The sequence below is a fragment of the Cyanistes caeruleus genome, chromosome 10, assembly GCF_971803275.1.
Source record: "Cyanistes caeruleus chromosome 10, bCyaCae1.hap1.1, whole genome shotgun sequence".
In the NCBI taxonomy this organism is placed as follows: Eukaryota; Metazoa; Chordata; class Aves; order Passeriformes; family Paridae; genus Cyanistes; species Cyanistes caeruleus.
In genome coordinates, this window is record NC_141710.1 from 13464562 (window position 1) to 13485095 (window position 20534).

Consider the following 20534-nt stretch of genomic DNA (forward strand, 5'->3'; position numbering starts at 1 on the left):
TGAAATAAAACCAGATATGGCAAACAGGTTAGTGCTTCAAGGGGCCACCTTGAATGGGGACATTCATGACTGGCTATTTCTAATGGGATGGCAGGGAGAAGCAAGACCAAACTGTTGAACTTGCACACAAAGCTATCCTTCAATAGGTAAAAGACAACTTAAGGCAATATGAGTTGGGATTACAAAAATTTTATTTTGTGGCTTATTTCACCTTAGCACCAAGGATACACTGTTCCTGGTCAGCCTTGATGACACCTGTAGCAAAAGCTGATCAGTGAACGCTGTTGACAGGAGCAACTCCTGCATTGCTCTGAGCTTTCCCTGAGAGCCCATCAGCAGAATTATCTCTTCAACAATGCCACCGCAGCAGCAGCAGCAGCACCCGTAAGAAAAGTTACTGCTGCTGCTGCAGCACCATCCTTAGCGGCTTCTTTGGCTTCTTCGACCTGCAAAAGGAAAGCAAAATACAGGCTGGAAACATGAGTAGCACTTATATTTACACCAGCCAGCCCTCAACCTCCACCCCCACATGATAACATAGAACAGGCAGGGACAATCAGGGGGAATAAAGCAGTGGGACACATGTGCCCCAGCAGCAGAAGGGTAACACCCAGGATTTTACCCCGAGGAGCTGGCATTCAGTGAGAGGGCTCTTTCAGGGTGCAGACAGACCACAGTGACCCTCCAGGCCCAGGGGCTCTGGGAGGCACCGGGGGCTCAGCCAGTGTCACTCACTTGATCAGAGAGTTCTATTCCGTAGCGGAGCTTTGTCACAAAGTGCTCACAGTTTTTGGTAATCACATTATAGGGCACCACCTTGCCAACCAATTCCTCAGCACGTCGGATGATCTTCTCCACGGGGAAAGGAGTGTAGGAGCGGTCGTACTTGTTGTTGACACGCCATTTATGTTTTCCCACCACCTCCTTCAGAAGCTGCTTCTTCACCGTGGCCCTTGTGGCGGATATTGATGAGCTGCTAGCCAAAGAGGACGTGTCTCCTTCATCTGGATAAGCCAAAGAGGAGATATTGCAGGCAGGCAGACCCTCTCTGGCCTCTCCAGGACCTCAGATGGGTTTCAGATTGCTCCTGGAAAATCCAGCTACACACACAGAGTCCAGCAGCAGCAGCCCATAGAGGGAGACAGGGCTCTTGGGGCATGCCAGCACGCACTCGGCACCCTGCCAGGTGGCACAAGCCTTACCTGTCACGTGGATGACATATCCATCCCCCACGTAGATTACCCAGTGCTGATAAACTGGCCGGAAGATCTCGATCAGGTCCCCAGGCTTGGGGTGGTCCCTGCCCTGTGCCATGTCAGCAGCGAGCAGTCAGGACGTGCAGCTGTGGCTGTGCGGGCTGAGCGCAGGGCAGAGCGCAGCGGGGAGGCGAGGGCTGTGCAGGGGCACCTGCCGGGAGCGCAGGCACGGAGGGTGTCAGTGCCGGGCCCCGAGGGCAGCGGCTGCCGGAGCGGCGGCCCCGCTCGGAGCAGCGGAGCCGGCTCGGGGCCGCTGCCGCCCGCCGGCCCGGGGCGAGGCTCCGAACGGCCCCGCTGCCCCCCAGAGCATCCGCCGCAGGCCGAGCCCGGGCCGGCTGCGCGTCCGGCGCCTGCCGCCGGCCCCGGCTGCCCCCGCCCGCCCGCGGGGCCCGCGCTCCCCTCCCGGCCGCGCTCCGCTCGGGGCTCCGCTGCTGCCGGGGCCGGGCCCGCTGCCCGGGGCTGCCCGCGCTGCCCAGCCCGTGCCCGGGCTCTGGGGCACCTCCGGCCGCCCGGCAGAGCCGCGCCCGCAGCCTGGAGGGGCCGCATCCTGCTGGGAATGACCGCTCGCATCCCCCGAGCTCCGCTCACCCAGCGCCTGTCCCGCTGCTGCCGAGCCCGGGCTCCCGGCCCGATGGTCCCGCTATAAATATCCGGGCAGAGGAAGTTGCGTGCATCCTGTTAGATTCACTGAGAGTACCTCCCCAGACCCGTCCCGTCTGACTCATATGAGCCTCTGCTCCTGGGAATGCTGTGCTTCCGAGGCCGGTGCCAAAACCATGCCTTCTTTGGAAAATCTATTCTTTTACCCAACAAAGTCGGGCCACTGCCTCATTACATGGAACGTTTGTCCCCGAGAAGTCCTCCTGTCCATTGTTGGGCAGCTGACCTTGTGCCTTTGCAATCCACAGGACATTATCTTGCAGAACAATCACCTCTGGATGCTGAGTAACACCTGCCTTGGGTACCACTCAACAAGCCAGGACCACAGATGGCAGAGGATGTTGCTGAGGGATTTCAGATGGTCTTGTGTAAAGGCAAAGGACTTTGCAGCAAATGCATGGATTTGATTTATGTTAAGACCAACTACAAAAGCAGAGGAGAGGAGCAGGTGACATCCTGAAGCTGGGCTCGGGGCTGCGTACTGCTGGAGCTTCCTGGGCTTGCACTGAATCAGCCCAGGTTTTCATGCTCTGCTGTGCTCCAGGTTCAGATAGCTGAAATCCCTAAAAAAAGCCCTTCCATTTAGGGACACACTGTACCTGTGCTGGTTGTGCCCCAGAGCACAGGCAAGGATTGTTCTCAGCTGTTGGGAAAAGAATAGCACTGACTCTACCCCACGGCAACTTGAGTAGGTCTTGGGCCTTGCCAACGTTTCCCAGAAAGGCTCAGAAGTTCTGAATACTGCAAATGATGGGTTCTGCTGCTCCTCCTCACACTCTCAGTTCATGCTTCAGGCAGTGTTGCACCAAATCCTGTCAATGCACGCAGCAGGCTCCATGGAAAGGCAGCCCCATAATGAGCAGCATCACCTTGACAGCAAAGAGAAGCACGGTGCAATTGCAAACTTCTGCATTCTGTGAAATGTTTCAGCTTCCAAGAACAACAAGGTAAGTCCCCAGATGAAGTAATTCCTGTATTCCTGTATTCCTCCCTTACAGGATGAAGTTGAGATGAGAGATGTCCATATGCTGCCTACACACAGTGTTCCCTTGCCAGGGTGTGCAGAGAGAATGCTCTGAGTACAGAAAGATTACAGCTCATGGGTTGCTGCATAACCACCTAAATAGCTTAGCCAGGAAAGAACTTTTGATTCCATTTCCAGGAATCGAAAATAATTTTCAGTTTCAGTTTGATTATTATGTGTTTTCCAGTAGTAAAACTTAGCAATTTTATGGAGATGTAATTACAAGGGGCAGTACAAAAAACAACCTAGAACCAGAAGTCTCGACTTGGGTATTTCAAACATTGTAAAAGAGATGATAAAAAGCAGTGAACGAATTCCTTGTTTTACTTTCCTTCAATGTATGGCTTTTGGTTACCTACTGAACCAACATTTTCTCAAGACACAGATTTTCCACTTCAACTCTAGTGATTTCCTCGCAGCAGTGGCACTGCAGCCCCTGCCTGCAGAGCGCACCGAGAGGGACAGCGGCGCTCCGCAACTCGGGAGCTCCGGGGACTGTGCTCTTGCCTGCTCTGTTCTGTACATCCAGTACAGAACTCTTGTTTCTCTTTCCAAATTTTTGCCTGGAAGCCCTGTAATGTCGAAGTCATAATCATTTGGAGGGAGGGGTCTTCTTTCTCTTCCAGGAAGGTTCTCACCTTCCGTGGCAAACATCTCTCTTTCAAACCCAAACGCCCCCAGACACCGAGCCTCAGTTGGAAAGCACAGCAAACCCTCAGCAGTACTTTTATTTCAGTGATGCACAGAAAGAGCCTCCATGGTAGCACCAGCTGATCAAAACAGGAAGAAAAGTCTGCACCAGTTCTCAGCAAAGCACTGGTGGGGAGGTGTGGGGAAGGGGAAAGCACGGCAGAAATTACTTGCAAGTTGTCCCCAACCACGACAGAAATCATCACAGACAATGAAATAAAACCAGATGTGGCAACCAGGCTTGAACTGCTGAGGATCATCTTGAGCAGTGATGTTCTTGATCTATCATTTCTTAATGGGATGGCAGGGAAGAGCAAGGCTGAATTGTTAAACTTGCACACAAAGCTATACTCAGATAAAAGAAGATTTTAGGGCAGTATGAGTTTCGATTTCAGAAATTTTATTTTGGATTATTTCACCTTAGCACCAAAGTTACACTGTTCCTGGTCAGCCTTGATGGCACGTGTAGCAAAAGCTGATCAGTGACTGCTGTTGTTGGTGGCTTTCCCTGCCCTCTCTGAGCTCTTCCTGACAGCTCATCAGCAGTACTATCTCTTCAACAATGCTGCCAGAGCAAGAGCAGCAAAACCCGTAACAATAGTTAATGCTGCTGATACAGCACCTTCCTTAGCGGCTTCTTTGACCTGCAAAAGGAAAGCAAAATACAGGCTGGAAACATGAGTAGCACTTATATTTACACCAGCCAGCCCTCAACCTCCACCCCCACATGATAACATAGAACAGGCAGGGACAATCAGGGGGAATAAAGCAGTGGGACATATGTACCCCAGCAGCAGAAGGGTAACACCCAGGATTTTACCCCGAGGAGCTGGCATTCAGTGAGAGGGCTCTGTCAGGGTGCAGACAGACCACAGTGACCCTCCAGGCCCAGGGGTTTGGGAGGCACCAGGGGCTCAGCCAGTGTCACTCACTTGATCAGAGAGTTCTATTCCGTAGCGGAGCTTTGTCACAAAGTGCTCACAGTTTTTGGTAATCACATTATAGGGCACCACCTTGCCAACCAATTCCTCAGCACGTCGGATGATCTTCTCCACGGGGAAAGGAGTGTAGGAGCGGTCGTACTTGTTGTTGACACGCCATTTATGTTTTCCCACCACCTCCTTCAGAAGCTGCTTCTTCACCGTGGCCCTTGTGGCGGATATTGATGAGCTGCTAGCCAAAGAGGACGTGTCTCCTTCATCTGGATAAGCCAAAGAGGAGATATTGCAGGCAGGCAGACCCTCTCTGGCCTCTCCAGGACCTCAGATGGGTTTCAGATTGCTCCTGGAAAATCCAGCTACACACACAGAGTCCAGCAGCAGCAGCCCATAGAGGGAGACAGGGCTCTTGGGGCATGCCAGCACGCACTCGGCACCCTGCCAGGTGGCACAAGCCTTACCTGTCACGTGGATGACATATCCATCCCCCACGTAGATTACCCAGTGCTGATAAACTGGCCGGAAGATCTCGATCAGGTCCCCAGGCTTGGGGTGGTCCCTGCCCTGTGCCATGTCAGCAGCGAGCAGTCAGGACGTGCAGCTGTGGCTGTGCGGGCTGAGCGCAGGGCAGAGCGCAGCGGGGAGGCGAGGGCTGTGCAGGGGCACCTGCCGGGAGCGCAGGCACGGAGGGTGTCAGTGCCGGGCCCCGAGGGCAGCGGCTGCCGGAGCGGCGGCCCCGCTCGGAGCAGCGGAGCCGGCTCGGGGCCGCTGCCGCCCGCCGGCCCGGGGCGAGGCTCCGAACGGCCCCGCTGCCCCCCAGAGCATCCGCCGCAGGCCGAGCCCGGGCCGGCTGCGCGTCCGGCGCCTGCCGCCGGCCCCGGCTGCCCCCGCCCGCCCGCGGGGCCCGCGCTCCCCTCCCGGCCGCGCTCCGCTCGGGGCTCCGCTGCTGCCGGGGCCGGGCCCGCTGCCCGGGGCTGCCCGCGCTGCCCAGCCCGTGCCCGGGCTCTGGGGCACCTCCGGCCGCCCGGCAGAGCCGCGCCCGCAGCCTGGAGGGGCCGCATCCTGCTGGGAATGACCGCTCGCATCCCCCGAGCTCCGCTCACCCAGCGCCTGTCCCGCTGCTGCCGAGCCCGGGCTCCCGGTCCCTTCCTACCTCTATAAATATCATGGTAGAAGCGATTGCGCAATCGTTGCGGGGTCATGGGTCGCGCTACCCAGGAGCCGCACATCTGGCAACACCCGTCTCTCGAGGAGGAAAGGCTGTGCTCCCTAGCAGAGTGCCAAAACCACACTTTGAGTGGGAAACGTGATCTTGTTTCCGAGGAAGTGTGGCCAACACCTCATTGTGGGGAGAGTCTGTCCCCGAGCCATTCTCATGTCCTGTGATTGACAACAGCCCTGATCCTGTGCTCTGTCACTCTGCTGGACGTTTTCTTGCAGAACAAGCACTGGATCATGCTTGAAATCTAGCTTGGGTACCAGTCAAGCAGCTGGTACCAAAAATGGCAGAGCATGCTTCAGAGGATCCTAAATGGCCTCATGTAAACGGAAAAGACTTTGCAGCAAAAAGCTGAGGGATATCAGACAGATGTTAACCCCTCCCACAAAAACAGTGAAGGGGACTAGGTTGCACAATGCTGGGGCTTCCCTGGCTTGCACTGAATCAGTCCAGGTTTTCATCCTCTTGTCAGGAAAATTAATCCACAAACACCAGAGGTTTATGTCCAAAAAGGAGACAGAGGAGTCCTTTTTCTTTATTCGAATAAAGGGAGAGGCCATGGGGCATTCCCCTGGGGTCTCTCAAATTTTTGGAGGGCGCAGCCTCCTTTTTATCCTAATTCCCGGCCGCTTGTCCCTTCTCTCTTTCTCCATAGGCTGAGGTACTTGAGAGGTACAGGCTTCCCAGAACGCCTGACACCTGGGGTACCTTCCCCCCCCACCCCCAATGCATAATCCCTTCTTAACTTTTATGGAATTCATAGTGTTCTTTCAGTGCCTCTTTGATCTTCTACTGGAATCCATCCCATTGTTTCTGTCATCTCTCACTGATAGCTACATCTTATCAACTGACCCACAGCTTGTTTGTAAAGACAAGCTCATCATTCCTCTCACTCTGATGTGCACCACATTCAGATGGTTGAAATCTCTGTAAAAGCCCTTCCATATAGGGGTAGGCTGTGCCCATGCCCCTGACCCTAATCAAGAATATTTCTCTCAGGTTTTGGGAAAAGAACAGTCTTGACGCTATTCCATGGCAGCTGTAGGTCTTGGGCCTTGCCAATATCTTCTACAAAGGCTCAAAATGTAGCAAGTAGTGGATTCTACTGTTCTTCCTCACACTCTCCCCACACAGTTTGGGCCAAGTTTCACCAAATCCTGTCAATGCACCCACAAGGTTCCCTGGAAAGCCCATAATGAGCAACATCACCTTGACTGCAAAGAGAAGCATGGTACAATTGCTAACTTCTGCATTCTCTGAAATGTTACAACTTTCAAGAACAAGACCATTCCCCAGATAAATCAATGCCAGTTCTCTTGTATTACAGGATAGAGATGTGAGAGGTTCATATGCTGCCCCCACACAGTGCCCTGCCAGGGTGCCCTTGCCAGGGTGTGCAGTGAGACTGCTCAGAGTACAGAAAGATGAAAGCTCACTGGTTGCTCTGCAATGACCTAAATAGCTTAGCTATGAAAGAAGTTTTGATTCCATTTCCAGGAATCAAAAAATGACTTCCAGTTTGATTTTGATTATGATGTGTTCTCCAGTAGTAAAACAAAGACCTTTACTCAGGTGTAATAACAAAGGGTAGTATCAAATACAGCTGGTCATCTTGGCTTGGGTATTTCAAACATTGCAAAAATAATGATAAAAAGCAGTGTATTAGTTCCTTGTTTTGCTTTCCTTTAATGTAAAGCTTTCAGTTTACCCACTAAACCAACATTCTCTCAAGCCACAGATTTTTCACTTTAACTCTTCTGATTCCTTCCCTGATGGGGCTGGCAGGGGAGGCAGTGAGTGGCTGCCTGGTCCTTTGTTGCTGCCTAGGGTTAACCCTGGGCAACCTGTTCAGAGCAGACAAAACCAGCCAGGCTCTCACAGGCAGCTGTTCTGCTCTCACCTCTCCCTGCAGTCCAGGCAGTTGCCTGTAAGAAAAGCAGCACAGCATTCTGTGTCTCACAAGTGAGATGCAGATAACATGTTTCCAAACACTTAAAGCAGATACTCCAGGTAAAGGACAATAAAGCACACTTCCCTTGGAGGTTTTCTTCCAAGACAATCCACACATCAGCTTTGTGACAAGGAAACAGCGTGGCTCTGTACAGTGGCAGATGAAGCATAGGTACTGCACAGCTCACTCTTCACAATCCTCACCCCCAGCACTGCAGAGACCCTGGCTTTGCCTTCCTACTGGCTGGGGGAAGATTGATCTGGTGCTTATGAATGCTTATGGATGCTTTAGAATCAGCATTTGGTCACTGAAGGGACAATGGCCATAGCTCTGGCAGGCAAAGACTCCTGGCTGCCTTTGTAACTCTTTAATCCTCCCAGTGTTTTGGCAGTGCAGAGAGTAGAATCCTAGAATGGGTTGGGTGTTGGAAGTGATCATAAAAATCGTCTAGCAGGCTTGTTCAGGTTCAAGGCCAAAAATCACTGCACATACAGGGGTGAAGGGGGAAATTTTGATGGCACAATGGAACAAAGAGCTTAAAGAGAAAAAGGCAGTTGGGGTTTTCCTGTCACACCTCCCCACACTGGGGGTCTGCTGCAGCCAAAGAGAGTCAGAAGAACCAGGGAAAAGAACACTTTGTAGGCAGGTAAAAACTGAGCAAAACACCATTGCACCAAAATCAGAATGACCCTGTAAAACACTGAAGGATACAGCATGTAAGACCTGTCCTTCCCTCCGACTCCCTCCTCAGCCCAGGAGCTGTTCAGTTTAGGCAGCACAAGCACAAGCTCCAAGACACAGCACAAGCTCTGCCTGTCCTTTTGCAGACCTGGCAGCCAGGGCCTTCCCACTCTTATGGGTTTAGGCTTCTTAGGGAATTTTTCCCATTGTCATTGTGAAGATGCAGGGAACAGGAGACGGTGGCTGTGTGGAGATGGATGGTGGGTGAATGAGTTACATGAAGGAAGCGGCTGATAGTCCTGGCATGCCAACAGAATTGTCTGGCGAGGGGAATGGGGGTTTGGAAGTTTTGTAGCTGGCGGTGCTCTCTTGCGCTCAGGTGATGCGGAGCCGCGGTGCGGTGCCGGGGGCAGCGGAGCACTGTGTACTGGGATGTGGCTGCGCTGCAGGCTGGCAGCATGGGGGTTTGGGTGGGCTCAATAAGGGGGTTTGTGTGAGATCAGCACGGGGATTTGGGTGGGTTCAGCACGGCGGTTTGGGTGGGAGCAGCACGGGGGCTTTGGCCCCAGCTGGCCGTGGGCCGAAAGCAACAAGAGGGACAGCGGCGCTCCGTGACTCGGGAGCTCCGGGGACTGTGCTCTTGCCTGCTCTGTTCTGTACATCCAGTACAGAACTCTTGTTTCTCTTTCCAAATTTTTGCCTGGAAGCCCTGTAATGTCGAAGTCATAATCATTTGGAGGGAGGGGTCTTCTTTCTCTTCCAGGAAGGTTCTCACCTTCCGTGGCAAACATCTCTCTTTCAAACCCAAACGCCCCCAGACACCGAGCCTCAGTTGGAAAGCACAGCAAACCCTCAGCAGTACTTTTATTTCAGTGATGCACAGAAAGAGCCTCCATGGTAGCACCAGCTGATCAAAACAGGAAGAAAAGTCTGCACCAGTTCTCAGCAAAGCACTGGTGGGGAGGTGTGGGGAAGGGGAAAGCATGGCAGAAATTACTTGCAAGTTGTCCCCAACTACGACAGAAATCATCACAGACAATGAAATAAAACCAGATGTGGCAACCAGGCTTGAACTGCTGAGGATCATCTTGAGCAGTGATGTTCTTGATCTATCATTTCTTAATGGGATGGCAGGGAAGAGCAAGGCTGAATTGTTAAACTTGCACACAAAGCTATACTCAGATAAAAGAAGATTTTAGGGCAGTATGAGTTTCGATTTCAGAAATTTTATTTTGGATTATTTCACCTTAGCACCAAAGTTACACTGTTCCTGGTCAGCCTTGATGGCACCTGTAGCAAAAGCTGATCAGTGACTGCTGTTGTTGGGGGCTTTCCCTGCCCTCTCTGAGCTCTTCCTGACAGCTCATCAGCAGTACTATCTCTTCAACAATGCTGCCAGAGCAAGAGCAGCAAAACCCGTAAGAAAACCTACTGCTGCTGATGTAGCACCGTCCCTAGCAGCTTCTTTGGCTTCTTCGACCTGCAAAAGGAAAGCAAAATACAGGCTGGAAACATGAGTAGCACTTATATTTACACCAGCCAGCCCTCAACCTCCACCCCCACATGATAACATAGAACAGGCAGGGACAATCAGGGGGAATAAAGCAGTGGGACACATGTGCCCCAGCAGCAGAAGGGTAACACCCAGGATTTTACCCCGAGGAGCTGGCATTCAGTGAGAGGGCTCTTTCAGGGTGCAGACAGACCACAGTGACCCTCCAGGCCCAGGGGCTCTGGGAGGCACCAGGGGCTCAGCCAGTGTCACTCACTTGATCAGAGAGTTCTATTCCGTAGCGGAGCTTTGTCACAAAGTGCTCACAGTTTTTGGTAATCACATTATAGGGCACCACCTTGCCAACCAATTCCTCAGCACGTCGGATGATCTTCTCCACGGGGAAAGGAGTGTAGGAGCGGTCGTACTTGTTGTTGACACGCCATTTATGTTTTCCCACCACCTCCTTCAGAAGCTGCTTCTTCACCGTGGCCCTTGTGGCGGATATTGATGAGCTGCTAGCCAAAGAGGACGTGTCTCCTTCATCTGGATAAGCCAAAGAGGAGATATTGCAGGCAGGCAGACCCTCTCTGGCCTCTCCAGGACCTCAGATGGGTTTCAGATTGCTCCTGGAAAGTCCAGCTACACACACAGAGTCCAGCAGCAGCAGCCCACGGAGGGAGACAGGGCTCTTGGGGCATGCCAGCACGCACTCGGCACCCTGCCAGGTGGCACAAGCCTTACCTGTCACGTGGATGACATATCCATCCCCCACGTAGATTACCCAGTGCTGATAAACTGGCCGGAAGATCTCGATCAGGTCCCCAGGCTTGGGGTGGTCCCTGCCCTGTGCCATGTCAGCAGCGAGCAGTCAGGACGTGCAGCTGTGGCTGTGCGGGCTGAGCGCAGGGCAGAGCGCAGCGGGGAGGCGAGGGCTGTGCAGGGGCACCTGCCGGGAGCGCAGGCACGGAGGGTGTCAGTGCCGGGCCCCGAGGGCAGCGGCTGCCGGAGCGGCGGCCCCGCTCGGAGCAGCGGAGCCGGCTCGGGGCCGCTGCCGCCCGCCGGCCCGGGGCGAGGCTCCGAACGGCCCCGCTGCCCCCCAGAGCATCCGCCGCAGGCCGAGCCCGGGCCGGCTGCGCGTCCGGCGCCTGCCGCCGGCCCCGGCTGCCCCCGCCCGCCCGCGGGGCCCGCGCTCCCCTCCCGGCCGCGCTCCGCTCGGGGCTCCGCTGCTGCCGGGGCCGGGCCCGCTGCCCGGGGCTGCCCGCGCTGCCCAGCCCGTGCCCGGGTTCTGGGGCACCTCCGGCCGCCCGGCAGAGCCGCGCCCGCAGCCTGGAGGGGCCGCATCCTGCTGGGAATGACCGCTCGCATCCCCCGAGCTCCGCTCACCCAGCGCCTGTCCCGCTGCTGCCGAGCCCGGGCTCCCGGCCCGATGGTCCCGCTATAAATATCATGGTAGAAGAATTTGAGAGCTTCATGACTGAGAGCACCGCCCCGGACCCGTCCTGTCTGACTCATATGAGCCTCTGCTCCTGGGAATGCTGTGCTTCCGAGGCCGGTGCCAAAACCATGCCTTCTTTGGAAAATCTATTCTTTTACCCAACAAAGTCGGGCCACTGCCTCATTACATGGAACGTTTGTCCCCGAGAAGTCCTCCTGTCCATTGTTGGGCAGCTGACCTTGTGCCTTTGCAATCCACAGGACATTATCTTGCAGAACAATCACCTCTGGATGCTGAGTAACACCTGCCTTGGGTACCACTCAACGAGCCAGGACCACAGACGGCAGAGGATGCTGCTGAGGGATTTCAGATGGTCTTGTGTAAAGGCAAAGGACTTTGCAGCAAATGCATGGATTTGATTCATGTTAAGACCAACTACAAAAGCAGAGGAGAGGAGCAGGTGACATCCTGAAGCTGGGCTCGGGGCTGCGTACTGCTGGAGCTTCCTGGGCTTGCACTGAATCAGCCCAGGTTTTCATGCTCTGCTGTGCTCCAGGTTCAGATAGCTGAAATCCCTAAAAAAAGCCCTTCCATTTAGGGACACACTGTACCTGTGCTGGTTGTGCCCCAGATCACAGGCAAGGATTGTTCTCAGCTGTTGGGAAAAGAATAGCACTGACTCTACCCCACGGCAACTTGAGTAGGTCTTGGGCCTTGCCAACGTTTCCCAGAAAGGCTCAGAAGTTCTGAATACTGCAATTGATGGATTCTGCTGCTCCTCCTCACACTCTCAGTTCATGCTTCAGGCAGTGTTGCACCAAATCCTGTCAATGCACGCAGCAGGCTCCATGGAAAGGCAGCCCCATAATGAGCAGCATCACCTTGACAGCAAAGAGAAGCACGGTGCAATTGCAAACTTCTGCATTCTGTGAAATGTTTCAGCTTCCAAGAACAACAAGGTAAGTCCCCAGATGAAGTAATTCCTGTATTCCTGTATTCCTCCCTTACAGGATGAAGTTGAGATGAGAGATGTCCATATGCTGCCTACACACAGTGTTCCCTTGCCAGGGTGTGCAGAGAGAATGCTCTGAGTACAGAAAGATTGCAGCTCATGGGTTGCTGCATAACCACCTAAATAGCTTAGCCAGGAAAGAAGTTTTGATTCCATTTTCATGAGTTCAGAAAGGATTTTAAATTTCAGTTTCATTACAGTATATTTTTCTGTATTAAAACTAAGAACTTTAAATACATGTAGTAACAAAGGGTAGTACAAAACAGAACAAGGATTGTATGCTTGGTTATGTCAAACATTGTGAAAATGCCATTTAAAAAAACAATTAATTAATTTCCTGTTTTGCTTTGCTTGCTTGCACATCTATCAGTTTACCCACTAAACCAACTTTCTCTCAAGCCACATATTTTTCACTTTAACTCTTCTGATTCCTTCCCTGATGGGGCTGGCAGGGGAGGCAGTGAATGGCTGCCTGGTCCTTTGTTGCTGCCTAGGGTTAACCCTGGGCAACCTGTTCAGAGCAGACAAAACCAGCCAGGCTCTCACAGGCAGCTGTTCTGCTCTCACCTCTCCCTGCAGTCCAGGCAGTTGCCTGTAAGAAAAGCAGCACAGCATTCTGTGTCTCACAAGTGAGATGCAGATAACATGTTTCCAAACACTTAAAGCAGATACTCCAGGTAAAGGACAATAAAGCACACTTCCCTTGGAGGTTTTCTTCCAAGACAATCCACACATCAGCTTTGTGACAGGGAAACAGCGTGGCTCTACATTGGTTAACACTTTGTAGGCAAGGAAAAACCATGCAAAACACCATTATGCCAAACTCCTTTAAAAGAGCACTCCTTTAAAACTCTGAAAGATACAGCTACTCAGACCTACCCTGCCCTCCAACCTCCCGACCTCCCAGGAATTTTTCACTTCAGGCAGAACAAGTACAGGCTCCAAGACATTGCACATGCCCTGCCTGTTCCTTTGCAGACACTGCAGCCAGGGCTTTCCCAACCAAAATAGAACCTCTGCTGGAGAACACTCAGCAGTACTTTTTTCTTACTTTTTTTGGAAAGTTGAAGTAATGGATATACGGAAAAAGCCTGCAGGAACCAGTTGATGGAAAGTGATGAAAAGCCTGCATCAGCGCAAATGTTCCCAGACTACCACAAAAATCATCATAGATAATGAAATAAAAGCAACCAGGCAACCACACTAGTACTGCTGGAGGTCACCTTAAAGGGTGCCAATCTTGACTTTTTATTTATTAAAGAGATAGCAGGGAAAAGCATGGTTGAATCATTGAACTTAGACACAAAGATATTCTCAGATAAAAGAGGTTTTGGGGGCAATTAAAGTTTGGGTTTCTAACAATTATTAAGGCTTATTTAATGTATACAGCAAGGCACGGTAATTAATCAGCTTTGATGGCAGGTGTAGCAGAAGCTGACCAGTGATGGCTGTTTCCTGGTGCTCCCCCTGCCTTGCTCAGAGCTCTTCCTGACAGCCCATCAGTAGTATTTTCTCTCTTTCCTGGATGAGTCCCCACAGAAACCCTTCACAACAGCAGTGGCAAGTCCAGCAAGAATGATACCTCCTACGGCTGCTGTAGCACCAATAACTACCTTTGTGACCTGTAAGGTGAAAGTAAAACACAGGCTGGAAACATGAGGAGCACCTACATTTACACTCCCCCACATGATAACATAGAAAAGGCAGGGACAGTCAGGGTAAATAAAGCAGTGGGACACATGAGCCCCAGCAGCAGAAGGGTAACACCCAGGATTTTACCCCGAGGAGCTGGCATTCAGTGAGAGGGCTCTGTCAGGGTGCAGACAGACCACAGTGACCCTCCAGGCCCAGGGGCTCTGGGAGGCACCGGGGGCTCAGCCAGTGTCACTCACTTGATCAGAGACTCTCTCTCCATAGCGGAGCTCTGTCACAAAGTGCTCACAGTTGCTGCCAAGCACATCATATGGCACCTCCCTGTCAACCCATTCCTCAGCACGTTGGATGATTTCCTCCACGGGGCGAGGAGTGCGGGAGCAGTCGTGCTTGTTGTTGACACGCCATTTATTATTTCCCACCACCTCCTTCAGGAGCTGCTTCTTCACCTTAGCCTTTCTGGTGAATATTGATGTGGTGCTCACTGACAGGGATGGGGCTCCTTCATCTGGGTAAGCCAAAGAGGAGATATTGCAGGCAGACAGACCCTTTCTGGCCTCTCCAGGAACTCAGATGAGTTTCTGATTGTGCCTGGAAAGGTTATCTACACACACAGAGTCCACCAGCAGCCCATAGAGGGAGACAGGGCTCTTGGGGCATGCCAGCACGCACTCGGCACCCTGCCAGGTGGCACAAGCCTTACCTACAGGTGTCACGTTGATGACATATCCATCCCCCACGTAGATGGCCCAGTGCTGGTACATTGGCCGGAAGATCTCGATCAGGTCCCCAGGCTTGGGGTGGTCCCTGCCCTGTGCCATGTCAGCAGCGAGCAGTCAGGACGTGCAGCTGTGGCTGTGCGGGCTGAGCGCAGGGCAGAGCGCAGCGGGGAGGCGAGGGCTGTGCAGGGGCACCTGCCGGGAGCGCAGGCACGGAGGGTGTCAGTGCCGGGCCCCGAGGGCAGCGGCTGCCGGAGCGGCGGCCCCGCTCGGAGCAGCGGAGCCGGCTCGGGGCCGCTGCCGCCCGCCGGCCCGGGGCGAGGCTCCGAACGGCCCCGCTGCCCCCCAGAGCATCCGCCGCAGGCCGAGCCCGGGCCGGCTGCGCGTCCGGCGCCTGCCGCCGGCCCCGGCTGCCCCCGCCCGCCCGCGGGGCCCGCGCTCCCCTCCCGGCCGCGCTCCGCTCGGGGCTCCGCTGCTGCCGGGGCCGGGCCCGCTGCCCGGGGCTGCCCGCGCTGCCCAGCCCGTGCCCGGGTTCTGGGGCACCTCCGGCCGCCCGGCAGAGCCGCGCCCGCAGCCTGGAGGGGCCGCATCCTGCTGGGAATGACCGCTCGCATCCCCCGAGCTCCGCTCACCCAGCGCCTGCCGAGCCCGGGCTCCCGGCCCGCTGGTCCCGTTATAAATAGCAGGAAGATGGCGCTTGAGCCGATCCCGCCGTGCTCACTGGCGACGCTGACCGAGAGCTGTCCAGACTCCGCCGTTCTCTTCCGTCCGGGCCTGTCCCACCGCCCCCGCTTTGTCCCTCCAACCCCCCCTCCCTTGCGGACGCTCCACTCCGGAGATTGTTGCCAAAACCAATCGTTTAGTGGAAAATCCGATCCTGTCCCCGAGGAGGATGTGCCATTGCCACTTTCCCGGAGACTGCCACTGCCCCTCGAGCCCCGCCAGTCGCGGACGGATTCGCACCCCACTCGAACAAGCGGAGAGTGAGCGTCCCTTACCAGGAAACCTTTCCAGAGAAGAACGGGGTGCTGCCGTTCTGTTTCTTCACAGTGATGAGAAAGAAAGGAGGTGGAGCTCTGAGTAAAATAATTTTAGGGCAAAGGGATTTTTAGGATGTGTTTTTATGACGTGGCCTGGGCATTTCCTTTGGGACATCAGTGGAATCTCATGATTGTGCCCAGCAAAGGTCCTGATCCAAAAGATAAGCACAGCTGAGCCCCTACAGCCATCTCCTTTAGAGGTGCTGGCACCGTGTGCTAAAACAAACAAGAAAACTTTCCTCTGGGTAAGCTGAACTAAGCAGTGTATTTAAAGCCTTGCATTTCAAAAGTCAGGTGAGCAAGCTGTTTAAGAGATGAGAGCAGTGGAAGATTTGTCATCTTTCTGTCTTCCAGTGACATGAAATTGTTAATTCAGAGGAGCATTGAGCAGCAGCTCCACTTTCTGTATCATTCCTTTCTTTAAGTCTGAAGTATTTGCAAAGCTTTGCAGTGGAAATTGAATCACCAAAGTATAGAAATCTTGGTGGTATGTAAATGGTAATGTAAATGGTATCTTGTGGTATGGGAAAAAAAAACCACCAAAAAACATATACATGGAAATCCAGATGTCTGCTTTACCTGGGCACAGCAGGGTCCTGTTGCTTGGAGGAGCCTGAGCTGGGATCCTGCGGGGCAGGGGCTGGCCTGTGCTCCCACCCAGTGCAAAGGGAGGTGAGCGTGGTCAGCACCGCTCGACAGTCACTGAATCACGCTGTAGCAGGCGCGAGAGTGCAAGAGCAACTGACACTGAACAGGAGGCAGAGGTGGCATTATAAACACAGTGAAATTCTGGCATAAAGTTGACAGCTCATTTGTGCACGAGTAGGTCTCTCTCACTGATTCATTTTCATTGTGTAATGAGGTTGAAAGGCCCTTTCTATTCATACTCTTTCCAAAAGCGATATGGCCTGTGTGTATTGACAGCTGGTGTTCCTGAATGGACCAGAATAACCTAACTGACCATGGACTGCAAATACTTCTCTGGCCAGCAGTACACACGTCTTTATGAATACAAGGGAAAGGAGAAAGGGTAAGTAAATAATAACCAACATTACAGCAGGAAGAACAGCAAGCCCTGTTAAGGAAACCCTGCTCTCTGACCAACCAGGACCCACTCTAGCATCACACTTGCTGCACTTGAGCTGGGATGGGAGGCCCCATCAGAGCCTCTTTGAGGTGCCCCCCTTGACTACCCTGTACACCTCACACTCACACATTCAAAGTCTTCTTACCTGCTCGGCCCCAGGTTTCCCATAGCAGAGTCTCAAACAACTGGATCCTTAAAATAAATTAATCATGGTGCAACAACAGAGCAACAGCTTGAGCTGGATGCCTCTGAGGAGGAACCCCAAACAAAAGAAACCCTTTGGATTTTGTGGCCTCACAGTCTGAGGTCCTCAGCCCCACTCTAAGGGAATAATGGGGGTCATCCTTTTTTTATTACATCTGTCCTCAGGTGACCTCAGTGTCTTGTTTCTTTCTCTCCCCAGTTGTACATGTCTTGCCAGAAGATGGGTAAAGAACTATGTCTATGTCAGTCAACTAATCCCCTCCCCATGGAAAGATTTGGGTAAGACTTCATGAAGACCTACCTGGGGTGCTATTACTAGTTTGTAGAATCATAGAATGGTTTGGGTTGGAAGGAACCTTAAGATCATCCCGTTCTAATCTCCTGCCATGGGCAGGGACACCTTTCATTAAACCAGGTTGCTCAAAGCTCTGTCCAACCTGGCCCTGAACACTTCCAAGGACAGGGCATCCACAACTTCTCTGGATAACCCATTCCAGTGACTCACTACCCTCATAGTAAGGCATTTCTTTCTAAAATCTAGCCTAAACCTACTTTCTGACTTGTAACCTTAATTTACTATCTTTCAGTTTGAATTCTGACCATCACAGAATTCACATCAGTCTACGGTTTGTGCATCTCTCAGAGGTGTGTATGTGATGTTGTGCAGCCCACTTGTGCCATCAAGGTCTGTCTGGAATTTGTGTTTTTCAAACATCCTTTGAAGACAACAGAGTCTCTTCTGTCAGTTAGAACACATTTCAGTTTGGGTCTACAACATGAGACCTGAGAGATATTTTAAATGAACAATTTCAAAGGTTTTCAACAAATGCAATGATAAATTTATTATTATTTCTTCTCAAAGTATTAGAAATACAATTAAAATACAAGAGTAAAAAGTATGACAAATAATAATATTGTTAACTATAGGTGTGTATTTGGGGATTCATTTTGATCAAATGCACTGTTCACGATGCAGCCATAATCTTGCTCACGTACTCTGGCATCCGATTCATCCCTGGGCCATTTCAAAGAGGAATCCCTTGTTATTGTAACTGTGTCCACCTTTCTCTTCCTTCTGTACAATGAAGGGGAAAAAAAAAAGGAATAATAAATTTTAATTTCTATTCTTATTTATAGTGAGAGATCAAACAGTGCTGTGAGCATGAATGGAACTGGATTTTGGAGAAGCTGGAGTTTTATGATAAGTAACACATATGTCTTGTGTGAAAGAAATGGCATGTGTTCGTTCTTAATTAACAAAAAAAAGGTAAGTTTTCCCTCACATTCTTCAGGAGAGATCCCCAATGCTGTGGCTCCTTTCTGGTCTTGCAGGTATGTGACTGATGGGAATTTTGAGGTTTACAGGTGCTAAAAGAGGTTGTCTTTAATTTGCTGAGTGTAGTAAAGCTGGGAAAAGCCTTACCTGAACAGGTACACTGTAGAAGAGATGAGAATGACAATAACAGCTACACCTGCCACAACTGCAACGACGATGGCAATTGTGTGACCCGAATCCTCTGTGTCAGGATCTTCAGCTGAAGAACAAACAAGAGCCCTGTCACTGGAAGTTAACTGTGCTGTGAATAGAAATGTTTTTTCTCCACCCTTGCATGTCTTTTTGGTTTTACTGTGTTCTCTGTGGCTTTCTGGAGTGGTGTCAAACCCAGGTCCTGTGTGCTGTACCAAGCCCTGCTGTCCTGCTTTCTGGTACCTCTCCACTGGAATTCTGACCCTTCTCACTGCTTGGATGAACACAGGCTCTGACCCACTGGGTTACTAACTTACATCATGAAAATGAAAAGCAAGCCCAGTCTTCTCAATAACAACATACATTTTTAAAAACATCGCGTTTAACGCAGACAGGGAAATCCAGAATAGTTTTATTACCTATTTTTTCAGCCTCACAGTTTGGTCCTGTGTAGAGTTCTGAACATTCACACAAGTGGAGGGAGGTGCTGTTGGAAGCTTCAGAGCAAATGCCATCATTCTTACAAGGATTTGGCATACATGGGCCACCTGGGAAAAAAAGGAGAAACACTTGACTCTCAGATAATCCAGCCCTGGAAGGATGGAAGAGAATTGTTCTTGCTTAGATTATGCTGACTTCTAATGCTGCCCGTCCCTTGTATTTTAGCATGTTTCTTGTATCTGACAACAGGAATAAGGGAAATAAATACTGTTTCTCCAGTGAAACATCAGAGTAAGATCCCTTGCATGGTTTCCTGTGAAGGCAGGTGAGCCTGCCAAGGCTTTCCTTTGGAGGAATGTGCCCTGAAGGGTTGAGATAAGCTTATCACAGCTCCTTCAGTGCACATTCCTCCAAGGGAAAGCCTTGGCAGGCTTACCTGTCTCCACAGTTTTTTTCTGTACACTCTCTCCTGCAACTATCCCTAACCCAGTAATGTCTTTTAAAGTTAGTCAAGACTTCATAGCATCAAAGACAATATGATAGTGGTTGACTCACTCCTGTAGCAGCCACGACTGTAGTTTGAAATGCCACAGATTTCACCAAACCCACACACTATCTCAGAGCAGAAAACAGTGGAACTTTCTGTGCACTGGCATCTCTGAGAGCAGTCATCAGTGGTGAATATTTCTCCAACCTGGAAGAACAGGAGATAGATGTTAAAAATTATCAAATAAAGAATCAGACAGAAAAAACATTAATGTAGCACTGGAACCCTCATTATACTCTCTCCAATGCTTTCCTGATGAATGGCAATAGAGAAGATTGGGGTTTTTAAACTAGTTTGTAAAACAAAAAGAAAGCAAACAGCTTACTAATGCAGCTCTTTGAAACTAGAGGATGGCCAAAGAAAGAAAGCAAAAGAAGAGTTAGGGGCATGAGATCCTAGCCCCAGGCAGGGAACATGTGCAATCCAAAATGGGAAACTGTTGCTGGAGATGAGTGGCAGATGAATCACATCCTACCTCCAAGGCAATGTGGAAATGCTATCTGCCATTTTCCTTAAAAGTGCCACCTGTTAATAGTAAATCTTTACTGGTTTAGGCCTTTTTTTTACCAAATCTCTAGTGGTTAACCAGAATTCTGTGAGATAATGGAGCTGTTCTATCCTGCAGTGACAATGGAGGATTCTCATCAGAATCCAGCTTTGCTCAGGGCTCTCTTCATGTCCTACCCATCTCTGCAGACTCTCAACCCTGCCTAAACCTCTCTTCATTGGGAGGAGCAAAGCCAATTTTTCTGCAACTGGTATGTTGTAAAGTTTAGAGTCTATGAGTGTAATAAAGGTCAAGAATTAGCATGAATTTAATCACATAATTTCTCCAAGTGTCTGCCTTGGACTGGCAGGCAGAGGGAGACCAAGAGATCTTGACCTCTCTTCCCTTTCTCCAGAAACCAGAATTTTATTAAACAATTGCTCTTTGTTTCTAATGTTTCTACTGCAAAACAACATGCTGAGGATTATGAGGAGATGGTCAAAATAACTAACAAGAGAAAATACTGT

The 20534-nt window shown here is 51.4% G+C and overlaps 5 protein-coding genes and 1 long non-coding RNA gene across 8 annotated transcripts in view; 1 reads left to right on the forward strand and 5 right to left on the reverse strand.

Moving 5' to 3' along the window:
- Positions 1-173: 173 nt before the first annotated feature.
- Positions 174-1974, reverse strand: LOC111945068 (phospholipase A and acyltransferase 3-like). The gene is made up of 4 exons (XM_086843653.1): positions 1845-1974; positions 1203-1407; positions 736-1004; positions 174-446 (listed from the first exon to the last, which is right to left on the reverse strand). Exons 2-4 carry the CDS (start codon positions 1312-1314, stop codon positions 342-344), a joined length of 486 nt encoding a protein of 161 aa, XP_086699779.1. The 5' UTR covers positions 1315-1407; positions 1845-1974; the 3' UTR covers positions 174-341.
- A 2039-nt stretch (positions 1975-4013) lies between these two features.
- LOC147651311 (phospholipase A and acyltransferase 3-like) lies at positions 4014-5719 on the reverse strand. Its single transcript, XM_086843654.1, has 4 exons — positions 5672-5719; positions 5030-5234; positions 4563-4831; positions 4014-4274 (listed from the first exon to the last, which is right to left on the reverse strand). The coding sequence occupies exons 2-4, from the start codon at positions 5139-5141 to the stop codon at positions 4179-4181; spliced, it is 477 nt and encodes a 158-aa protein (XP_086699780.1). The 5' UTR covers positions 5142-5234; positions 5672-5719; the 3' UTR covers positions 4014-4178.
- Positions 5720-9625: 3906 nt separating this feature from the next.
- LOC147651312 (phospholipase A and acyltransferase 3-like) lies at positions 9626-11419 on the reverse strand. Its single transcript, XM_086843652.1, has 4 exons — positions 11298-11419; positions 10656-10860; positions 10189-10457; positions 9626-9899 (listed from the first exon to the last, which is right to left on the reverse strand). Exons 2-4 carry the CDS (start codon positions 10765-10767, stop codon positions 9795-9797), a joined length of 486 nt encoding a protein of 161 aa, XP_086699778.1. The 5' UTR covers positions 10768-10860; positions 11298-11419; the 3' UTR covers positions 9626-9794.
- A 60-nt stretch (positions 11420-11479) lies between these two features.
- On the forward strand, positions 11480-20230 carry LOC111933465 (uncharacterized). Its single transcript, XR_015274393.1, has 4 exons — positions 11480-12308; positions 16698-16803; positions 17264-17343; positions 18202-20230. It is a non-coding gene; the product is annotated as an uncharacterized LOC111933465 (long non-coding RNA).
- On the reverse strand, positions 13569-15988 carry LOC111921952 (phospholipase A and acyltransferase 1-like). Of its 2 annotated transcripts, none has more exons than XM_086843651.1 (4): positions 15732-15988; positions 14718-14928; positions 14254-14522; positions 13569-13983 (listed from the first exon to the last, which is right to left on the reverse strand). In XM_086843651.1, exons 2-4 carry the CDS (start codon positions 14833-14835, stop codon positions 13861-13863), a joined length of 510 nt encoding a protein of 169 aa, XP_086699777.1. In that variant the 5' UTR covers positions 14836-14928; positions 15732-15988; the 3' UTR covers positions 13569-13860. The 2 variants fall into 2 exon arrangements, with proteins under 2 accessions (XP_086699777.1, XP_086699776.1); XM_086843650.1 differs by having other exon boundaries at positions 15366-15803.
- The window catches only part of LOC111933464 (IgGFc-binding protein-like), a 63941-nt gene continuing 61287 nt past the window's right edge, over positions 17881-20534 (reverse strand). For both annotated transcript variants that reach the window (XM_086843636.1, XM_086843637.1), the window contains exons 68-71: positions 19529-19667; positions 18952-19080; positions 18488-18599; positions 17881-18139 (exon numbers count right to left, since the gene is read on the reverse strand). In XM_086843636.1, coding sequence (XP_086699762.1) covers positions 17986-18139; positions 18488-18599; positions 18952-19080; positions 19529-19667 — 534 coding nt within the window. In that variant the 3' untranslated portion in view covers positions 17881-17985. The remainder of the gene's footprint in view (positions 18140-18487; positions 18600-18951; positions 19081-19528; positions 19668-20534) is intronic.